General features: G+C 51.7%; 5 protein-coding genes across 5 annotated transcripts; 2 read left to right on the plus strand and 3 right to left on the minus strand.

Moving 5' to 3' along the window:
- Positions 1-4,996: 4,996 nt before the first annotated feature.
- HRG_00529 (sodium/calcium exchanger protein) lies at positions 4,997-6,442 on the plus strand (the record flags this gene model as incomplete). The annotated part of the gene is made up of 4 exons (XM_044859000.1): positions 4,997-5,314; positions 5,369-5,452; positions 5,508-6,331; positions 6,397-6,442. 4 exons carry the CDS (start codon positions 4,997-4,999, stop codon positions 6,440-6,442), a joined length of 1,272 nt encoding a protein of 423 aa, XP_044725400.1.
- A 60-nt stretch (positions 6,443-6,502) lies between these two features.
- On the minus strand, positions 6,503-8,083 carry HRG_00530 (sodium/calcium exchanger protein; the record flags this gene model as incomplete). Its single annotated transcript, XM_044859001.1, has 4 exons — positions 6,503-6,554; positions 6,613-7,433; positions 7,490-7,573; positions 7,652-8,083. The coding sequence occupies 4 exons, from the start codon at positions 8,081-8,083 to the stop codon at positions 6,503-6,505; spliced, it is 1,389 nt and encodes a 462-aa protein (XP_044725401.1).
- Positions 8,084-9,081: 998 nt separating this feature from the next.
- On the plus strand, positions 9,082-10,575 carry HRG_00531 (sodium/calcium exchanger protein; the record flags this gene model as incomplete). Its single annotated transcript, XM_044859002.1, has 4 exons — positions 9,082-9,453; positions 9,517-9,600; positions 9,677-10,398; positions 10,455-10,575. 4 exons carry the CDS (start codon positions 9,082-9,084, stop codon positions 10,573-10,575), a joined length of 1,299 nt encoding a protein of 432 aa, XP_044725402.1.
- A 245-nt stretch (positions 10,576-10,820) lies between these two features.
- HRG_00532 (e1-E2 ATPase domain-containing protein) lies at positions 10,821-14,074 on the minus strand (the record flags this gene model as incomplete). The annotated part of the gene is made up of 5 exons (XM_044859003.1): positions 10,821-10,836; positions 10,914-11,078; positions 11,137-11,519; positions 11,588-12,669; positions 12,721-14,074. 5 exons carry the CDS (start codon positions 14,072-14,074, stop codon positions 10,821-10,823), a joined length of 3,000 nt encoding a protein of 999 aa, XP_044725403.1.
- Positions 14,075-14,817: 743 nt separating this feature from the next.
- On the minus strand, positions 14,818-17,149 carry HRG_00533 (Low temperature requirement A; the record flags this gene model as incomplete). Its single annotated transcript, XM_044859004.1, has 7 exons — positions 14,818-15,222; positions 15,291-15,946; positions 16,026-16,403; positions 16,466-16,570; positions 16,629-16,696; positions 16,778-16,902; positions 16,961-17,149. 7 exons carry the CDS (start codon positions 17,147-17,149, stop codon positions 14,818-14,820), a joined length of 1,926 nt encoding a protein of 641 aa, XP_044725404.1.
- Positions 17,150-18,545: the final 1,396 nt, after the last annotated feature.

An 18,545-nucleotide genomic window follows, 5' to 3' on the forward strand; every position in this document is an offset into this window, starting at 1 on the left:
GGCGGATTCTAGAACCTAGGCCTAACTATATAGGTACTAGTAGTAGTAATCTATAACTAAATTCTAGCCTCTTACGATAGACTAGCTATAATACTCTTAGTAGAACCGGCCCTAAATAACGCTTATAGCGTGCTTATCTATAAAGCCTCTAATATATAGGATGCCCTAGCTAATATACTAGTACTCCTTAAGGAACTAATAAAGGAAGAAGCTAAGGAGGAGATCCCCCGCCCTACCCTTACCCCTATAATATAAGATAGTTAGTTACTAAGTTAGCCTTATTATATCCCCGGCCTTATTTATTTTATTACTAGCTTAGCTATAAAGCGCCCTTAGTTATAATTAGTTTTCCCTAGCTTAGCTATACTACGCCCTTAGCCTTACTTATTTATTGCCTTAGTTTAGCTACCTAGCGCCCTTAGTCTTAGTAGTATTTTACTCTTAGCTTAGCCGCCTCGCGCCCTTAGTATTAGTTATACTAGGTTACGTTCTAGATAAAAGATAAGTTATTCTATATACTAACCTTAGAAATCTATATAACTTTACTACGATTCCTTATTAGCGCGACTCCTACTTAAATACCGCGGGAAACTAATAAGGACGTTAGTTAATTCTTTTACCCTAGGTATTTATTATAGGATACCCTATAGTCGATAATCTAGGTACCTATAACGATATTTACTTCCCTTAAGGAAGTTACCCTTAACTTATTAAGGCTCCTTACGGAAGAAGGAACCTAAAAGCTACTAGGTAAACTCTAGGAAATTACCTAGAAATCCTAGAAATAATAACTAAGCGGATTATATAGATATTTTATAAAGATTTCCCTAGGGATATATTATATAGGGAATATACTACGATTTCCTAAGTAATAATAGTTCCTTAGGGACTATATTAATATTTCCCTAAGAAGTTACTATAAGAATATAATAGAGAGATTATAAAGAAATACTTATACTTACCTAGGGAAAATACTAGGAAATACCGCTAATACGCCGTACTACTATTATATAATTATAAGGTTAAGATATTACTTAGTTAAAGCCTTAAGTAAGGTCTTACGCTCGCTATAGTATATATAGAGGATAGAGAACCCGCTAGATCTTAGGTAAGTAGAGAAGAATATAGATAGTTATTATTACTCTTACTTTAACTTATAAGACCGGTTGCTAGTCTATATTTAACGCGCGTAATAATATATAGTAGCTAGTCTATATAATACGTTTAATTACGTATAGTAGCTAGTCCGTTTAATTACTTATTAGACCTATACCGGATCTAAGTAAACGGTAAGGTTAATATACTAGCCCTATACTAAGGGACTAGTATATAATAAGGAGGCCTATTTTTTTTAAGGTAAAGCCTTTAATATAGTAGCTAAGGGTCTTCTTTAGTTCTAGGCTCTTATTTAAATAATATATTAAAAAGAAGGTAGCTTCTATATAAGCTGCTTTTAAAGGACTATCCTACCTAACCTTTATATAAAGAGGCCTATTATTTAGAGCCTCTAGGTAGCTCTATTAGGCCTATATAACTTCTATAGTAGACTATTCTTAAAGTATATAAGTAAAAGCGGAATTTTAAGAAATTAAGGAATTATATAAGACTACGTAATAAAAGGGAAGAAGGAGTATAAGGTAGGATTTTTAATAGAATTTATTAGTAATATATTAGTATATAGAAGAGGTATTAAAGTTAATAATTCTTTCTCTATTTACTAGCGGACATACTATCTTATATAGATAATTATAGCTAAACGGAAGAACCTTTCGGGACTAGATTTAGGCTGCTATATAGCCCTAAGACTAAGGAATTTAGTAATACCTCGAGTGTATTAGGAAGTGTCTTAGTTCTACTAATATTCGTGTTTAAAGGAGGTTAGTCGTGCCGGTATTCTTAAGAGGTCTTAGCTAGCATTCTAAGCTAGCTCTATTTCTTCGATTCCCGATTATACGATAACCGGCAACCCGTTTAATGCATAATAACATGCAAAATAACGAGCGATTCTTACTCTATAATATAGGATTTTATCTATAATTAATATACTACTTATTAGCTTATATAATTAGGAGAGTACGTTATAGCTACTTTATTTATAGTAGGAACACCGTTCCTTATAACTATAGGGCCTAGCTTTAGTATAGGGGGCCTAAGACCCTTAAGAGCCTTATAAAGCCTTTTTAAAAGCTTTAAAACTAAGCTCTTTTAAAGGTCTTAAAGGCCTTTAAATAATCCCTTATTAGGGCTTTAAAAGCTAAAGCGGCCCTATAGCTATTTAAGGTATAATTTAAAATAGTATGCCTCTCCTACGCCCTTTAAACCCTATACTTTTTACTTAGTTACCTTATAAGGTAGGCTTATAACCTAGCTATATAGAATAACCTCGCTAACTTAAGCTTTAACCTAAGAGCCTTAAGCTATATTAGGCCCTATATATAGCTCTTCCGCCTCCTTAAAGGCTTAGTAGCTATTTTAGGACCTAATTATAATTTAGAAAGAAGGAATACTAGCTAAGAGCCCTTATAGGCTTTAGAGCCTAAGGCCTTTATTATTATAATAAAGGCCCTTAAGCTCTTAGCTAAGAAGTAATACTAATGCCTTTTAGCTAGCCTAGCTAGCTTAAAAGACTTTAGGCTATAGCCCTTAGCCTTCTATACTAATAGCTCTAAGGGGTGCCTTAAAGGGTCCCTTATAAAGACTAATACTTACTTTTTTTATAAAATAAGCCTAGAAAATAAGACTATTAAGGCGTACTATAAGAACCTAAGGCCCTTAATTAAAGTAGCTAATATAGAGCTATTCGCGATACTAAGGGTCCTAGAAGACTTAGCTAGGAGGCCTTAGCCCTTAAAGCTTAGCCCCCTTAACCCCCTTATAAAGGCCTATATCTTTATAGATAGCTAAGCCGCTATAAGGAAGGATATAGGTTTCTTAGACCTAGCTATATATATTAAAAGGCTCTTATCTAGCTTAGAAGCCTTTTATAATAAAGTATTATTATTTACCTTAAAGTAAATCTTTATTTAGCTTAGATTCTCTAGAAATCCTCTTTTTAATTAGATAATATATATCTTAGTTATTATTACGATATCTTAAGTATCTTTAAGTCTCGTCTTATACGTTACGCTTACCTCGCGTAGGGGATAAACCCCTATAGTAGGGCCCCTCCCTTAAGGGGACCCCTCCCTTACTAGCTCGGGCGCTTAAGTACGCTTTTCTAAAGTTCGAGCTTTCTAGAAAATTCTAAGGATTTTCTATTAAAAGACAGCTAATATAAAGTACTAGCTAGTAATATCTAAGTACTTTTACTTTAGCAGGTTAAGCTAAATAGAGATTTACTCTATAGTAAATAGTAATACTCTTTATAATATATAGCTATACTAGTACCCTAGCTACCTAGGGATCTTTAGTAATAAGCTAGCTAATTAGCTAGCTAAGAGAAGCTTAAGGGCCCCTACCTAAGGGACCCCTTTAGTTATTATTAGCTACTTATAAAGAAAGGTCTAGTAAGCTACTAAGAACTATTAAACGGGCCTCTAAGCTACTAATATAGCTAAAGGCCCTAGGGCTAAGAGCCTAGGTAAGCACTATATATCTATTTAAAAGACCCCCTGCTTAGCCCTTAGCCTAGAAAGGGACCTTATAAGGAGGCCTAGGCTAACCCTCTCGGCCTTCAACTAGCTCCTCTTTAAGGCTAGCTTTTTATTTTCCTTCTTAAAAAGGACTAATAAGGTAGACCGAGATAACTACCGCTACGGCTAAGAAAGGTATACGGCTAGGCACCTTATCCTAAGGTGCCCGAATAATAGGAGGGAAAGAGAGGTCCTTTACTAGACCTCTAAAAGATAAAAGGGGGCCCTTAGCCTACCTATTCTCTATAGCTCTAATAAAGGAAGGGAAGCCCTTCTAACCTTCTTAGCTAAAATAAAGATAGGGATAGCTAAGTAGCTCGAAAAGGAGTAACCTAGGGGCCCTAGGGCCCTTAGGGGAGGGAAACACCGCGCGGGAGGAACTAGACTAACCCTTCCTTTATTATTGCCTTTATAGCTACCCTTTCCCTAATTATTTATAAGCCCCTAGGCTCTTTAGCTAGCTAGGACTGCTAATAGGGGCCTAGGCCCCTACTAGCCTCGCCATGGCCCTAGAGGCTGCATGCGAGTAATGATAAAAAAAAACCTTGGCCGCTCATAACTATAGGTTTATTGAGTGGTTCGCTAGTTAGCTGACCAGCCCCTCCAGCAACGGCCGAGGCATTGTGGTCATCAACCTGCTGACCTGGACAACAAGCCGTGCCGCATTCCCGTGTTAGCGCGTTGGCTTGACCACAGAGCTGTCCGCCACCGTCAAGCTGAAAGTTGGGCCGCCGAGTGCCGGCCGCCGTTATTTTCTGAGCTCTCCCTGAAATCCAGCATATTCTGGCGAGAGCCCGATATCTTGACACGCCTGATAATGAGCCCGTCGACGGAGATCAGTGGGATGGCTTCCATACACATCGCGACGGGGGCGTCGGGGGCCCATGTTGGCACGCGGCGGCCGGCATGATCCTTCCGTGTCCTCTCGCCCGGGTCCTCGCAGGTCTGGGCGTCAGGGGTAGTTGGCGCGTGCTGGTGTTAGTTTGGTCTCGTCCGAGGACATGGCCGGTCCTGCGCAGCACTGCCCCCTTCTATAGAGGGGTGACAAGAGTAGGATTTGTTATGTGTAAGTATACGTACGAAGCATATACACGGCAGTACGGCTGAAAGACGACACCTGAACCAGTCTCAAGCCTCTTATCTGGCAGCCCAGTCCGTCACTCATCTCCGCCTCCCCGTGCCTGCTGTCTCAACTCCAGCCTAGACATGTGACCCGGCATCCGAGGCAGGTTGGCCGTTCCCCGGCGTTGCTCCGAGCCTGTCACCGGCCCTCGTCTCAACCGATGCTTGCCACACGAGCATTTGATTACACCAGATCGGCTCCGGAAGCAACAGAGGTGCCTTAATTACTGTCACTCCTGGCCATGTCCGAATCGGCGTCCCTCGCAGACAGCTTCGTCGAGCTCGCCGACCCGAGCGCGCGCCGCAATGTACGGCTGAGGCTCCCGGGACTGCTCAAGGACTTTGTCCTCAGCATCAATGTGTTGCTCGTGTTTGTGCCCTTGGGCTTCGTGTCTGTTGCCCTGCGGTGGCATGACGTGATCGTTGCAGCATTCAACTTCCTTGCCATCATACCGCTCTCGTGGCTCATTTCCGATGCCTCTGACACGATTGGGACTCACTTGGGAGACTTGGTTGGCGGCCTGGTGAATGCCACCTTTGGCAACACGGTTGAATTGATTGTGCGTGCTCCAGGGGATGGCCGGTCACACGTCGAGCTAACCACGGAGCTGCAGGTCGGCATAATAGCCATATACCACGACGAGCTCCTAGTTGCGCAGTCCATGATGCTGGGAAGCATTCTATCGGATATCCTGCTGGTCTGCTGGCCCAGCCCACCAGTGTCGCCCATGAGCCCGCGCTGACACCGTCCAGGTCCAAGGCTGCTGCATCGTCATTGCCGCGCGCACAAAGGGCGTTATCTGCGTCAACTCCAGCATGGTCGACTCGCTGTCCTCGCTCATGCTCCTGGCCGCCATGGCACTGGCCCTCCCCACCGCACTCTACGCAACCTTGCCCGACGCGGCAGGCCGCATCGACATCGACAAGAAGATCCTCTCCTTTAGCCGCGCAACCGTCGTCGTGCTGCTCGTTGTCTACACGGCATATCTCTATTTCCAGCTCAAGACGCACTCATCTCTGTTCACGGGCCACGCCGACGACGTGGACGAACACCGGCCTGTCGATGGACGTCGTGAGCGCCCTACCACGGACAGCCCTGCTCAGCAAATCGGTGAGGCCCACCCCGGCGAGGGTGAGCAGGACGACGTGCCGTCCATGGGTGTGGTCTACAAGGCTGGCGCCGTCCTCGTCATCTCGAGCCTGCTCATCGGCAGGTGCACGCATTCCTTCATGGAAAGCCTCAACGGCATGACAAAGGCACTCGGCATTACCAAGACCTTTGTGGCCCTCTTTATCCTCCCCGTGGCGAGCAACGCACCCGAACTTTCGCAAGTGGTGGCGGCGTCGCGGAAGCAAAAGGTCGACTTCGCCGTCGGCGTCATCATCGGCAGCATCCTGCAAATCGCGCTCTTTGTCCTCCCCATCCTTGTCGTCACGGGTTGGGCCATGGGCCGTCCGCTCGATCTCTACTTTGAGGTGTCGCAGACCTACATCCTCCTATTCGCCGTCGTCCTCGTGAACCAGGTGCTGCACGACAGACAGTACACATATCTGCACGGCGTCATGCTCCTCTGCGTGTGAGAAGCCTCCCCAAGCACGCAGTCTGCTCTGTTTTGTTTCCGCTAACCTCCAGGATCCCTAGCTACGCCGTCATCACCATGGCCTACTTCACCCAGTCCAACAGTTGAAATCACGGCCCAGTCTAGTTTCGAGTGCGTCCCCTTGACGCCACTCTCCGCGGGACAGTGTTATAGAGTCGGTTCGGGGCGAACATAGGACGCAACGACGATAGATAGGTACCTAGTCAGACGTATGTTAGTCGCGGCGCTTTTTCGAGCAGACAGCAGTGGGCACTTGCGTTCCCATAAGCATAGAGCCTTCAAAATAGTTCGTCTTCCCATGCTGAACTAGGTAGGTCATGATGATAACCGCCAACAAGAAGACCACGGCCTCGAACAGATCAAACTGGAGCGCCATCGGCCGCCCCATGATCCACCCCAGCAGCACGAGCAGGGGCATGAGGAAGAGCAGCGTGTCCAGCACGTTCGTCATGACATACCGGATCGCAAAGTCCAGCCCCATCTGCCTGGGCGCCGGCATGCCGCTGGACCGCGCGTGCTGGCAGATGGTGATGGACTTGGCGAGGCTGGCCACCAGCGGCAGGGCCACGAACCCCGTGAATGCCTCCGTCACATGCAGCGCCCGTGTTGCGGAGTCCATGCTGTACATCAGCAAGTTGGCGCACACGCCCGTGCAGGCGACGCTCCCAACAAAGCAAAAAGCCAACACCAGCGGCGATGCCGAGCCAGCCCGGCTGGCCCCCAGGACCGAGCTGGTGCGGCTGTCCGGGTTGGCGTGGACCGCGTTTGTGTTCCTGGGGAAAAGCTGACGGTGGGTCAAGAAGCGGAATGCGAGGTAGGTGATGAAGAGTAGGAATAGGACCACGGCGATGATGTGTGAAAGGCGAAGGGTGTAGTCGTCGACGGCAAGACGGACAGCAGGACGGACAGCAGCCACTGGAGCGTCTTCTTCTTCAGCAGTTGCAAGGGACATGGCGGTTGGGATGGTCAGGCAAAAGGCCGTGACCATGACGAGCGAAGACAGCACGCCGGAGCTCGCTCTGCTGAACGGCACGTCTGTCTTGCCGTAACTGGCGTGTAAGAAACTGCTACCCAGCACCTGCGACGCGTCGGTCAATAGGGCCACCTCGAGCACCATCCCGGGTCACATCGTACAAAGAGCGAGTAAAAGGCCGCGGTGCCTGTTGTGATTCCGAGGACGAGCTGGGTCTTGCCATAGTATAAGGCGGCGATGCTGAGCTGTTTGCAGCCATCCATGGTCAGCGTAAAAGGGCGACCAGCAGTGCTCCGGGAGGGAAGAAGGAAACGTCTCCTTGCCGTCAACTCGGTTGCATTGCCAAAGATGGCTCTAGGCAGACCGCCCCAGGCGCCGGCATTTCTTGTCAGCGCCAGAATGCTGTAGATATTCACAGCCGCCAGCGGCACGACGGCCAAGATGTTGAGGGCAAAGACGGCCACGGGGAGCAGCCGCAACAGCCCTGCGGCGATGGCGATGGGGACGAGAACGAGCAGCACCTTGGTCGGGCCAAGATGGCTGTTCTTGATCATAATGGTCAGCTGGCGATACGACTCGGAGCGCGCCAGCCAGGGCGCCGAAGGGCTTCTCTGCCGTATGGGTGATTGTCCATGCTGCGACTCTCGCTGCTCGTCATTGTCCGAAGTCCCGGCGCCGGGGTCCATCGTCAACGAAGTTGACGAGGTTGTGTCGAAACGATTGCGACGACGGAAAATTGCCGCGTTGGAGCTCATGGCTGCGCCGTTGGATGGAGCACAACGATGTTACTGTAGCCTGAGCCACGGCGTCTGCAACTACGGACTGTTCCAGCTGCTGGGCATGAGCTTCTATTGGACAAGCCGGCATTTGTTTCCGGTCCCCTGCAGAGACATCTGTCGCGAAGCCCAATGTGTTGGACAAACTTGGCCTTGGTCGGCACCGCGCAGCGCAGCTGGTACGAAGGTTGATACCAAAAGACCTTCAAGACGGAGGGCTAGGCAGGGGCCCCTGCTACTGTGTAATTCAGGGCTTGCATACAGTGCTGCTGGTTATGAAAGTGAAGTTATCTAGTCATCTGAGTCCCCCTAATCGGAGCTTCCGTGACGATCCAGAATAAAAGGCACAGGCTGTGACACTAATGATTGTTTCTCTTTGTTTGAGAGCTCCAGTGGGGCTCTTCCTTCCTTGTAACAGTTGCCGCCTTGTAAACACAATACTCATTGAATATGACTAGGCATTCGTTCGATACGCCTCTGCAGCTTCCCCTATAAGAGGGCCTTCTACGCTTCATTCCATCAAGTGACAAGTTGCTGCCTTTTTCTTAGTAGTCTAGGCTGGCTCAATAAAGGGCTATTGTCTCGTGGGTCGTCGGGCCGGCTCTTTGCTCAGCTTCGTGTTTGAGGCATCTTCGTCGAACTCTTTGCTGTTCTTGAAAGAGGGAAGTTACACATATAACTTATTAGCATTCAAGCTTCTCGAGCAGGGTAATGCATGCAATACAGCATAGATCTGCAGGTAAGCGTGGCTTACACGGTGGCAGGGGCCCCTGCCTAGCCCTCCGTGTTGAAGTTCTTTTGATATCAACCTTCGTACTCTGTACAGAGTGTCCGTACAGTAATTACTTCAACAGCACTGCCCCAATCGAAAGTGCCATGCCGCTTCCGAGGGCGTTATCACCTACACCACATCTCAGTGCATACGATCCCTCCTGTGTCCATGGGGCCCTTTGGTGCTCGACACACGCACCGCCATCATGTGCAGCGACGCGCCCGCTTCACGTCCAGACATCGTCACCGAGTCAACCCCATTGCTCGATGAGGCCGAACGCCTCGAGCCCTACAAGCCGCAGGAGACCCTGGTGGTTCGTGCCGGCAAGGAAGCCTGGTACGCCCTGAGAGCCACCCTCCTGTGCAGCGGCACCAATGTCCTCCTCGTCTGCGTGCCGCTCGGCCTCATGGCCGGTCGCTGGGGGTGGCCCGCAGCCGCCGTCTTCGTCCTCAACTTTCTGGCCATGCTCCCGCTCGCGTCCATCCTCACCTTTGCGACCGAGCAGCTCGCGGGCGTTGTTGGGTCTGTTGCCGGGGGCTTGATCAACGCCACGTTCGGGAATGCTGTCGAGATGATTGTCGGTTTGCTCGCCGAGTGACGCGAAGCCGGGTCGTCGTTGTGGCTAACAACCTCGCCGCAGGTTGGCGTCAGTGCTCTGAGGGAAGGGAAAATCTCCATTGTCCAGTCGAGCATGATTGGGAGCATTCTGTCGTCCATCATACTAGTACAGCCCCCTCTATCTTATCCAGTTGACTACAGTCGCCGCCCTCATGGTTGTTCCTCGTTGATAACACATCTAGATCCTTGGCACCTCTTTCCTCCTGGCCGGCCTGGGGAAACGCACAGTCGACATCAACGCGGATGTGAGCGGCATTCTAACCTCGCTTATGATCATCTCGTGCGCCTCCCTCATCATGCCCTCCGCTCTGGACATCGCCGACCCAGAGTCCCGCAACATCAAGAACAACCCCAGCAGCTACGTCCTGATCTTGTCCCGTATTATGTCCATCGTCCTCCTCGTCTTCTACCTGCTATACCTATATTTCCAGTCGGTGTCTCATGCGGAGCTCTTCGCCGAGGAAGAAAACGAGCCGCAGGACAAGCTACACGCCCTGTCGAGTTGCGTTTTTCTAATCCTCTCCACCCTTGGGGTAGGCTCCTGCTCGGACTGCCTGGTCGACAGCATCGACGGCTTTGTCGAGACGCTGGGCGTCAGCCGTAGCTTCATCGCCCTAATCATCGTGCCCATTGTTGGCAACCTCGGGTGCTTTGTCGGCACGATCCAGTGGTCCAGGACCAACCGGGTCAGCCTGGCCGTTTCGGTCATCGTGGGGAGTACGCTGCAGATATCGCTTTTCGTTGTCCCGTTCCTTGTGATTGTGGGCTGGATCATCGACAAGAACATGTCCCTGCGGTTTGATACCTTTGAAACAATCATCCTCACTCTATCGACCCTCATCGTCAGCTGCTTGTTGCGGGGCAAGAAGACGAACTATTTTGAAGGCCTACTTCTCATCGCTACGTGGGTATCTTTTGTCACCCTGCGTGGCAGCCGTAACTGAGCTGATTCGCGTACAGATATGTTATAATAGCCATCGCCTTCTTCGTACACCCTGGCGCGACAGTGTCCGCAAACGTACTCGACAATATCGCTGGTGGAAGGGATATGGCCTGGACGGCCGCAACAGCAGGTGGATGATGGAGGAGGTGGCGACGCGTGCGCTGACCAGCAATAGCCGCCGCATGCTCGGCTGCTTGAGAACCATGGACGCGAGGGAGCCCAGGCTTGCCCGTGCTCGAGGACTGGCCTAGATCAAGGCCTTGCAGAGTATATGTACAACCGCTAGAACAATGCGCTCTCACCAAAATTATAACATGTGCTATTCATCTGAGTCTTCCGATTCTCGCCGGCACCAACGCCTTGGCCCGCAAGACTTCCATGTTCTAGCCAAGTACCTCCCTAGGTTTGCAAACGGCCAGTCAGGCAGTAGACGCACGAGGACCCCGAGGGGCAAAGAGAGCACGCCAGGCACCAACGAGATGGCCCATTGGGCACCATTGAGTGGCACCACGGAGAAGGCTGCGCCACCAACGAAGATGATGAGGACTTGCGCTCCGATCATGATGCTGCTGACTGCTATGAACAGCCTATTTCGAATAACGCCCTCGAACACGTTGAGTGTGTTGTCGTGCTGTCGATTACTGGTCGTTTCAGCGTCAGTAGCTGCCTCCAGCTAAGCTGGGCCAAAGTGGCACGTACTTATACATATTAAAGACTTGTAGCCAGACAAAGGTGTTGAACACGATGGTCTGGAGTTGCTGTTCCTCCTCGTCGGTGTGGTAGGACAGAATACTCGATCCGCCGAAGTACAACACCAGCGTTACAGCTAATTGGTAGATAGACTGGCTTATAATCGTCTCCCACATCGGCACGGTAACTAGCGACGCTAATCTTGGTTCGGGCTTCCGGTCTAGGAGTCTTGACTTGGGGACGTCCGTTGCGAGCGCAAGCGCAGCGAGAGTGTCTTGGAATAGGTTGACCCACATGAGTTGAACAGGCGTGAGGACTGATCGCTCGTTTGGGTCTGCAATTGCCGAGATGAACGTCAGCAGGACCGACGTAATGGTGATGGTTATCTGGAACTAAACATGGGTCAGCGCCGCCAAATATAAACAAAGGCCACAGCACTGGCCAGCATTGCCTGTCATACCAGCAAGAACTTCCGGACCGAGTCCGTAACACCTCTGCCCCACATGATTGCCTTGGTGATGCACGTGAAATCGTCGTTCATCAAGACGATAGAAGACGCCTCCCGGGCAACTTCAGTCCCCGTGGTGCCGCCCATTGAAAAGCTAATGTCCGCCGTGCTGAGGGCGGCGGCGTCGTTTGTTCCGTCGCCAGTGACGGCGACTATTTCTCCGGCCCCTTGGAGCTGGGTAACAAGCTTCTGTTTGTCTCGGGGGCTCGACCTGGCGAGGACCTTGAGATGGGGGAGAACCCGTCTCAGTTCCTCGTCACTCATCGTCCTGAACTGCATGCCCTCCATACAGACATCGCTCTCATCATCGGCAAGTATACCACACTGCCTTGCAATGGCCATGGCTGTCTGGATATTATCTCCCGTGACCATGCGGACGGTGACGCCAGCCTTTTGGCATGTTTCCACAGCCTGCAGAACACCGGGCCGAAGGAGGTCCTCGATGCCGAAAATTCCCAGAAAGACCAGCTCTTGCAGAAGTTCATCAAGACCGAAATCCGTCTTCACGCTGTCAGCTTCGCCATCGCCCGGAAACTCCAGGTCCCGATACGCTAGACAGATGGTTCGAAGCGCGCCGCTGGCATAGCTCTCGATGTCGCCGGCCAACTGCTGTCGAGTCTGCGCACCGAGTTGGGTAACTCGATGGCCTTCCGTGGCGTTGTGGATGGCCTTGGAACACTTGGATAGCAAAACCTCTGAAGCGCCCTTGACCAAGACTCTGCATTTGTGTTTGGAACCAGGTAGCCTGATGACTGTTGCCATGCATTGCCGCGTGGCATTGAAGGGAATCAGCTGAGTGATGTCTCCTTCTAATCGCTCCAACTTAACAGGCCGGTGCATATCCAAGTGGCGCCGGGCAAAGTCTAGCAGAGCTGATTCGGTGTTGGACCCGATAAACGACTTGCCAAGGTGTTCTTCAAAGGCCACGGAGTTTATCGCAATGGATTGCCTGAGTATACGTTTGACGTCGGGGGCGAGTCTGTCTGCGACTTGTTCCAGGCTGGCCGTCTCGGGGCCTGTGAATGCTGATGCCCCTGCCGAATCCGCACGAGACGAGGGGATGCGGACACCACCGAAGTGCAAACAAGACCCGATCGAGCATGCCGCAACCATCATTCGGTTCTGTGTCAGCGTGCCAGTTTTGTCGGAGCAGATGTTGGTGACATTGCCCATGGTCTCGCAGGCTCTGAGGTGGCGAACAAGGTTGTTATCCTTGAGCATCCTCGTAGATGCAAAGGCCAGCGACAGCATCACTGCGAGAGGAAGGCCCTCCGGTACGGCTATGACGAGCACAGTGAGAGTGATGATGACGATATCGACGAACTCTCTGCCCTTGTCCGCCGGCGTTTCTGCGTTGTGAGGCAGCTTCACCAAGAATTTAATAAACAGAGTAGCGAATAAAACCAAAGCAACCACGCCGCCGCCATAGGCGATGTACTTGGCGACAGTTGTAAGCCGGACCTGCAGGGGGGTGGGCTCGGGCTCATCCTGCAAGGACGCAAGAACTTTGCCGTACGTTGAATTGAGCCCGGTCGCTGTGACGAGGAACGTGCCGACGCCGTCGAGGACCTTTGTTCCTGAAAGAACAAAGGGGTCATGGCGGAAGACGGCCGGGTCCCAAGCCTCCTGATTGCTATGCACCTCGCCGAATGCTTCGTCGCCTGGAACCTTGTGGACAAGCTCCCCTTCTCCAGTCGCCGAAGACTCGTCACACATGACGCTGAAGCCATTGATCAAAACACCATCGGCTGGTATCACATCGCCGGGCTCGAGGTGAACGACATCTCCAACCAAGACGCCGGACACGGGGATCAGAACCGAGATGCCTGAGCGAATGACCTTGACGTCCCTCTGCAGCTGCTTCTTGTTGAGCTTCCGGAACTGGCGCTGCTTCTCCCAGTCGTTGATTGATCCGACAAGCACAATGACCACAACGGCAATGAGGATGGCGACGCCCTCCACCCACTCGACGGGTGGGTTGCCCGGCGCGTGAGCCGTGCCTAGGGCCTGGTAGAGTCCGATGGCGAGAGACACGGCAGCGGCAGCTGTCAAGAGGAAGAGGACGGGGTCGTTGTACGCCGCCCACAGGAGCTGCAAGATGTTTGGCTGCTTTTTGGTCGGCACATGGTTATCAAGGAAAATGCGCTTCCGGTCAGAAAACAGGGCGTCCGTCGCGGAGCCTCCAAGCCACAGAGATTGGCTCCCCGCGACCAGATGTTCAGCCTTGCCATCGGTGGGAGTTATGGTAGCATTCCCGGCGACTGCGGGAGACGCGGCAAGCTTTGTCTCGTGGCCACTCAGGCCGCTCTGGAGGTCTGTTCGCAGCCCTCTCTCCAGGCCCGCAAGGCCACCGAGCCCGCAAAATGCTATAAGACTCTTGGGGTTGTGAAGGGTGCTCAGTTGCGCCGGAGAAAGCAAGGCGTCTCCTCTGCCTGCCATTGGATGATATGGGGCGTCAGCAAAGGGGGTAGCGGTCACCGGAGAGGGATGACAAGCCGCGGTCTAGAGCTTTTGTCCAGGCAGCCCTGCACAGCATGTACGGAGAGGTGCCGCAGCTGGATGCCGCTTCGTAGTGGCAGTTCGGCGTGCCGGCAGCTTCAGTCACGCGTGGTGAGCCGGCGATGGAGATGCTCCGCCAGAGATGCTCCGCCAGAGATGCTTGCACTGCTGGCAGCACTGCCACAGCATGTCGTGACGACGTCCAGCGTGGTTGCCCCGCAGGCGGCCTGCTCAGCAAAACCCCCTGACCCCCTACTAGCAGTCGCCTCGACAGCTCGAGGTAGGCTGTGCCAGCAGGTTCCTTTTGTTGCCCCTTCTGTAGCCCCCTGCCGCTGATTCCGTCCGATACGCCGCCACCGATCGCCAAATCTCCTCAAGGAGCTCCAAACAAATGCGCTGGCAAAGCGCATAACGAGTCGGAAGCCGACAATTACAGGACCCAAAACGAGGAGGCACCACGCTCGGGATTAAACGCCAGGATATATATAGTTAAACGATATAAACTAAGCTGTGTTATTATATATATACCTTACCCCTCTTATACTAAAGAAGGCGATTTTTATACTTATATCTTCACGTGGTTACCCAGACGCATGACTGTCCGGTAGCGAGTAACCTGTCTGGCTGTGCTCCCCATGCTGTATATTGATTCTATTTCCTGAGATGGCTTGACTACACACGCCCTAACTGTTTACATCCATCCCCTGTTGCTCCTTGCCCGTCCTCCGCGTGTCGTTGGTCCAGCCGCCAGCCGGGGTCGGCGGGACGTAGTCAGAGGCGCTGGGCCGGCCGCGGCGACGGAAGTGACGCACGTGGTGACCGACATTGCCGCCGTTGATGTGAGTGACGACGAGGACAATGGCCCAGACAAAGGTGATGACGGGCAGGACCCAGAGCGTCTGGAGGAAGTCAAAGGCCTTTTGGGGGCTGTAGAAAAGGAGGGCGGTGAGGCTGGTGCCGAGGGCGAGGAGGAAGATGATTGTAAGGCGGATAATAGGCCAGGGCTTGAGCGGCGTCGTGCGCGCAATGATGGCTAGGAACATCATAAAGAAGAGGGTGCATCCGCCGGCGACGTACGTGTAGGCAAACTGCGAGTCCCGTTAGTGGCGACGTAACCCCAACCGTAAGCCCCAGGGCCACGCATCTATTAACATACCACGAGCTTGTATCGTTCCAACGTCTTGTCCTGTACCTGGCCCTGGAAACCGCTGCCCTCGATGTCTTGGCCGACCTGGAGGTTTTTGGTTGTGACCTCGCTCTCTAGGCCCACGCCGAAGGTGGCGAACAGGGCGTTGGCCATGGAGGACATTGCGGCCTGGAGGGCGTTGGAGAAGACATCGTAGGATTGGAGGTCGGTATCCTGAAGGGCCGCTGTGTCGTCGGTGCGGTAGTAGTTAGCGAGGTCGGGCCAGAAGGAGTCGGGTATCTGGGAGATGTTGGCGAGCGCATTATTAACGGTATCCTGAGTGCTGGCGATCCTGGGTGGGAAATCGAGAAAGAAGACTTGCGCCGACTTATTGAGGCTGCCCTGTACCTGCTTGCTGGTGGCGTTAAAGAGCCAGTCACTATTAGCCCGGCTAAGGCCCGAGCTTAGCTTATTGAGCACGTCGATAATCTTAGACCAGAGAAGGAACTGCGTAAAGCCTTGGGTGAAGAGGATGAGGGAAAGGTGGAAGGGCAGGTGTATGCCTATCCAGAGCTGCTGGCGCAGGGGGGGCAGGTAGAACGAGGACCGTAGCCAGTCAAAGTAGACAAGGAAGATAAAGTAGATGGTGGCCGTAGCGGCCGTGACGAGCCCAATCGTCGCCTTGTCTGGTTTTGTTTGCAAGAAGGTCAGCGGATGTGGATGTACTAGGACGAGGCTGGGGAAGAAAGGGGGAGAGCCACGAACCCCAGGCATCCGGGTGCTTGACAATGGTGACGACCTCCCTAGCCACCTGGATAATACCGTCGCCAATGATAATTACGGTTAAAAGCGTGAGGCGCTTCATGATGTGCGTCTTGGTGAAGTTAAGGATAGCGTAAAAGTTGGAAATAGCAATGGTAATAATAGCCTCGGCGCCCGAAACAAAGTACCACGAGATAAAGATGCGGCTATTTCGGTCCTCTTTAAATCCAAAAGTGATGCCAAAATAGATGATGGCAGCGACGGTGTGAACGGCGATTTGAATGTATAGGGGAATGCGAGCCTTTTCGAACCGCCTGACGTGCCATAGCGTCGCGCCGTACTCAATGGCCAGGCACGCGCGGGAGAAAAAGAGGATGAGCGCTGCGCAAGTCAGTCCCAAGGCTCCTTTCCTCGACGTAGCAGAAGGGAAGAAAGTCACGCACACATTGCCTGCATCGTCTCTTTATCCTGGTCCGTCGGGTTGAACTTGGGGGCAACAACGGTGAAGCCAACCATGACGCCGAGCTGAATGGCCCTCGTCAGACGAGCTTGTGCCATGGGTTAGCCAGACGCGACTCTGAGTAGGCGGGGAAATAAAGGCCTCACAGAAGATGCTGTCGGTGACGTACCGAACGTCGAAGAGCGTGACAACAAGCCATGTCACCCACAGGAGGCTGTGGAGCGCAAGAGGTAGCGGTCAGTAGACTGATGCGGACAAAGGACGGACCAAGGTTTATTTAGACAAGGAGCCGTACAAGAAGAAGCCGATATAGGCCTTGAACCGGGCGTGGTTGGTGACTTCCTGGTTATCGGAAAAGACGTTGTAGTTGGCGGCGAAGAAGAGGTCGAAGAAGACCTCCAAGAGGCTGGGCTCCTCGCGCTGCGGGCCGTATCATGTTAGCACCAGTTGAATGCGCCAGTGAGGGAACTCGACGCACCCGCACGAGCCGGGGGAGGTCCCGGGGGGGACGGCGGCCGCCCTTGTCGCTGTCGCCGTCGCTGTCGCCGTCGCTGTCCGTGATGACGCGGTCGAGGCTCCGAGCCTCGTCATCACCGTGGTACACTAGCGGGCTCGTGAAGAGCCGCAGTTTGCCGCCGGGCTGCATTTTGGTGTCGTGGTCCGACATGCTGGAGGCTTTTTCCGGCATATACCGCGTGTTACCTCAACTAGATTACGGCGACATAAAAAAGGGAGAGTGAAGGGCACGACGGGTAATACTGGAAATGAAGTGGATGATAATAACGGCCAAAGAACCGTGGGTCCTGCTCTATGAAATCCCCTTCGAGCTAACAAGCCCTTGAGAGCATGACCGGCCCAGACAACCCCTGAAGAGCCTAAAGGACTCAATGGGGCGGGCGGCTCCCGGACGAGAGGGCTGAAGGTGAGAGACGCCTGGGGCTGAAACTCGCACGGCTCTCTGATGGCAAAGGCGGCCGGGTGTTACAAAGCCGTAAGGGATTGGACCTTCTGACACACAAAGTACTGCGTCTGACGCCGAACCTTGTTTCATCAAAACAATTAGAATCGATTAATCATCACAATATGTCCGCAGGGCAAAGAGGGACTACAGAAACACACAGACAAGCACACACCATCCCGGCCCAGTACACAAACCAGGGCCGTAGCAAGCTCGGAGGCCAGGATCGGAAACAAAATGCCGACCTGCCCATCCTCGCTTGGCCCCGTGCGAATGGCCCTGGAAAAGTACATAATGGGGCGCGGAGGGAGCCCGAGAGGCCGCGGCTGTGGCAAAGTGCCTTGGTATATCGCCGTCGAGTGCAGTCTCAACTTATCTGACAGGAATCTGAAATCCTGGGAGGGTCAAGAACGAGGGGATACCCTAGAACCCCCATTTTGCTTGCAGCAGTCAACCAGCTGTTTAAACCGCTTCCTGATAGGCCGAGGCTAAGTATATACTGTATATTGAAATTTTCCATTCCTTCTGACTTGTAGGAAGGCATCGTTTAGCCAAGGTAGAGTAGTAGATATAGTAGATTACTTAACTGTTAAGCATAATACAATTATTAGTCGCGTATATTTATCCATGTTTTATAGGCAGCTGTAAATGCAGAATATAAGAGAGACACGCCTATAAACCTTCCATTAACCTATAGTCATAAATGCTCTGATAATTAAAATGCTCTTTAAGGAGTGAGCCTCGTAGCAAGATAACATGTAAGGTAGCAATATAGCTAGCCCCTAAGACCCTAAGTCGGAGCCCAGCATCCAAGAAATTGGCGTAGATGATGGATGGCAAGCCTGGACTCGAAATCGATGTAAGATCAAGTGCCAAGTTGGAAGTTTTTTAGAAAATAAAGTTTTCAGGGCGGATGAGAAAGCCTGCTGAAGCATAATACAAGGAATCCGACGACTGAAACCCGTGCGCTCGCTGAAAACCACGTCGCATTTCGGCCCGTCTCGATTGTGACCTCTAAGCATACAAGATACTAGGAACGGTCGGGAGGAAGTTGGACACGGGTATAAGCCCAGGCGGCCGGTTCCGCCATCAACTCAACCGATAT

This window comes from Hirsutella rhossiliensis, assembly GCF_020360975.1.
Source record: "Hirsutella rhossiliensis strain HR02 chromosome Unknown scaffold00001, whole genome shotgun sequence".
Classification (NCBI taxonomy): Eukaryota; Fungi; Ascomycota; class Sordariomycetes; order Hypocreales; family Ophiocordycipitaceae; genus Hirsutella; species Hirsutella rhossiliensis.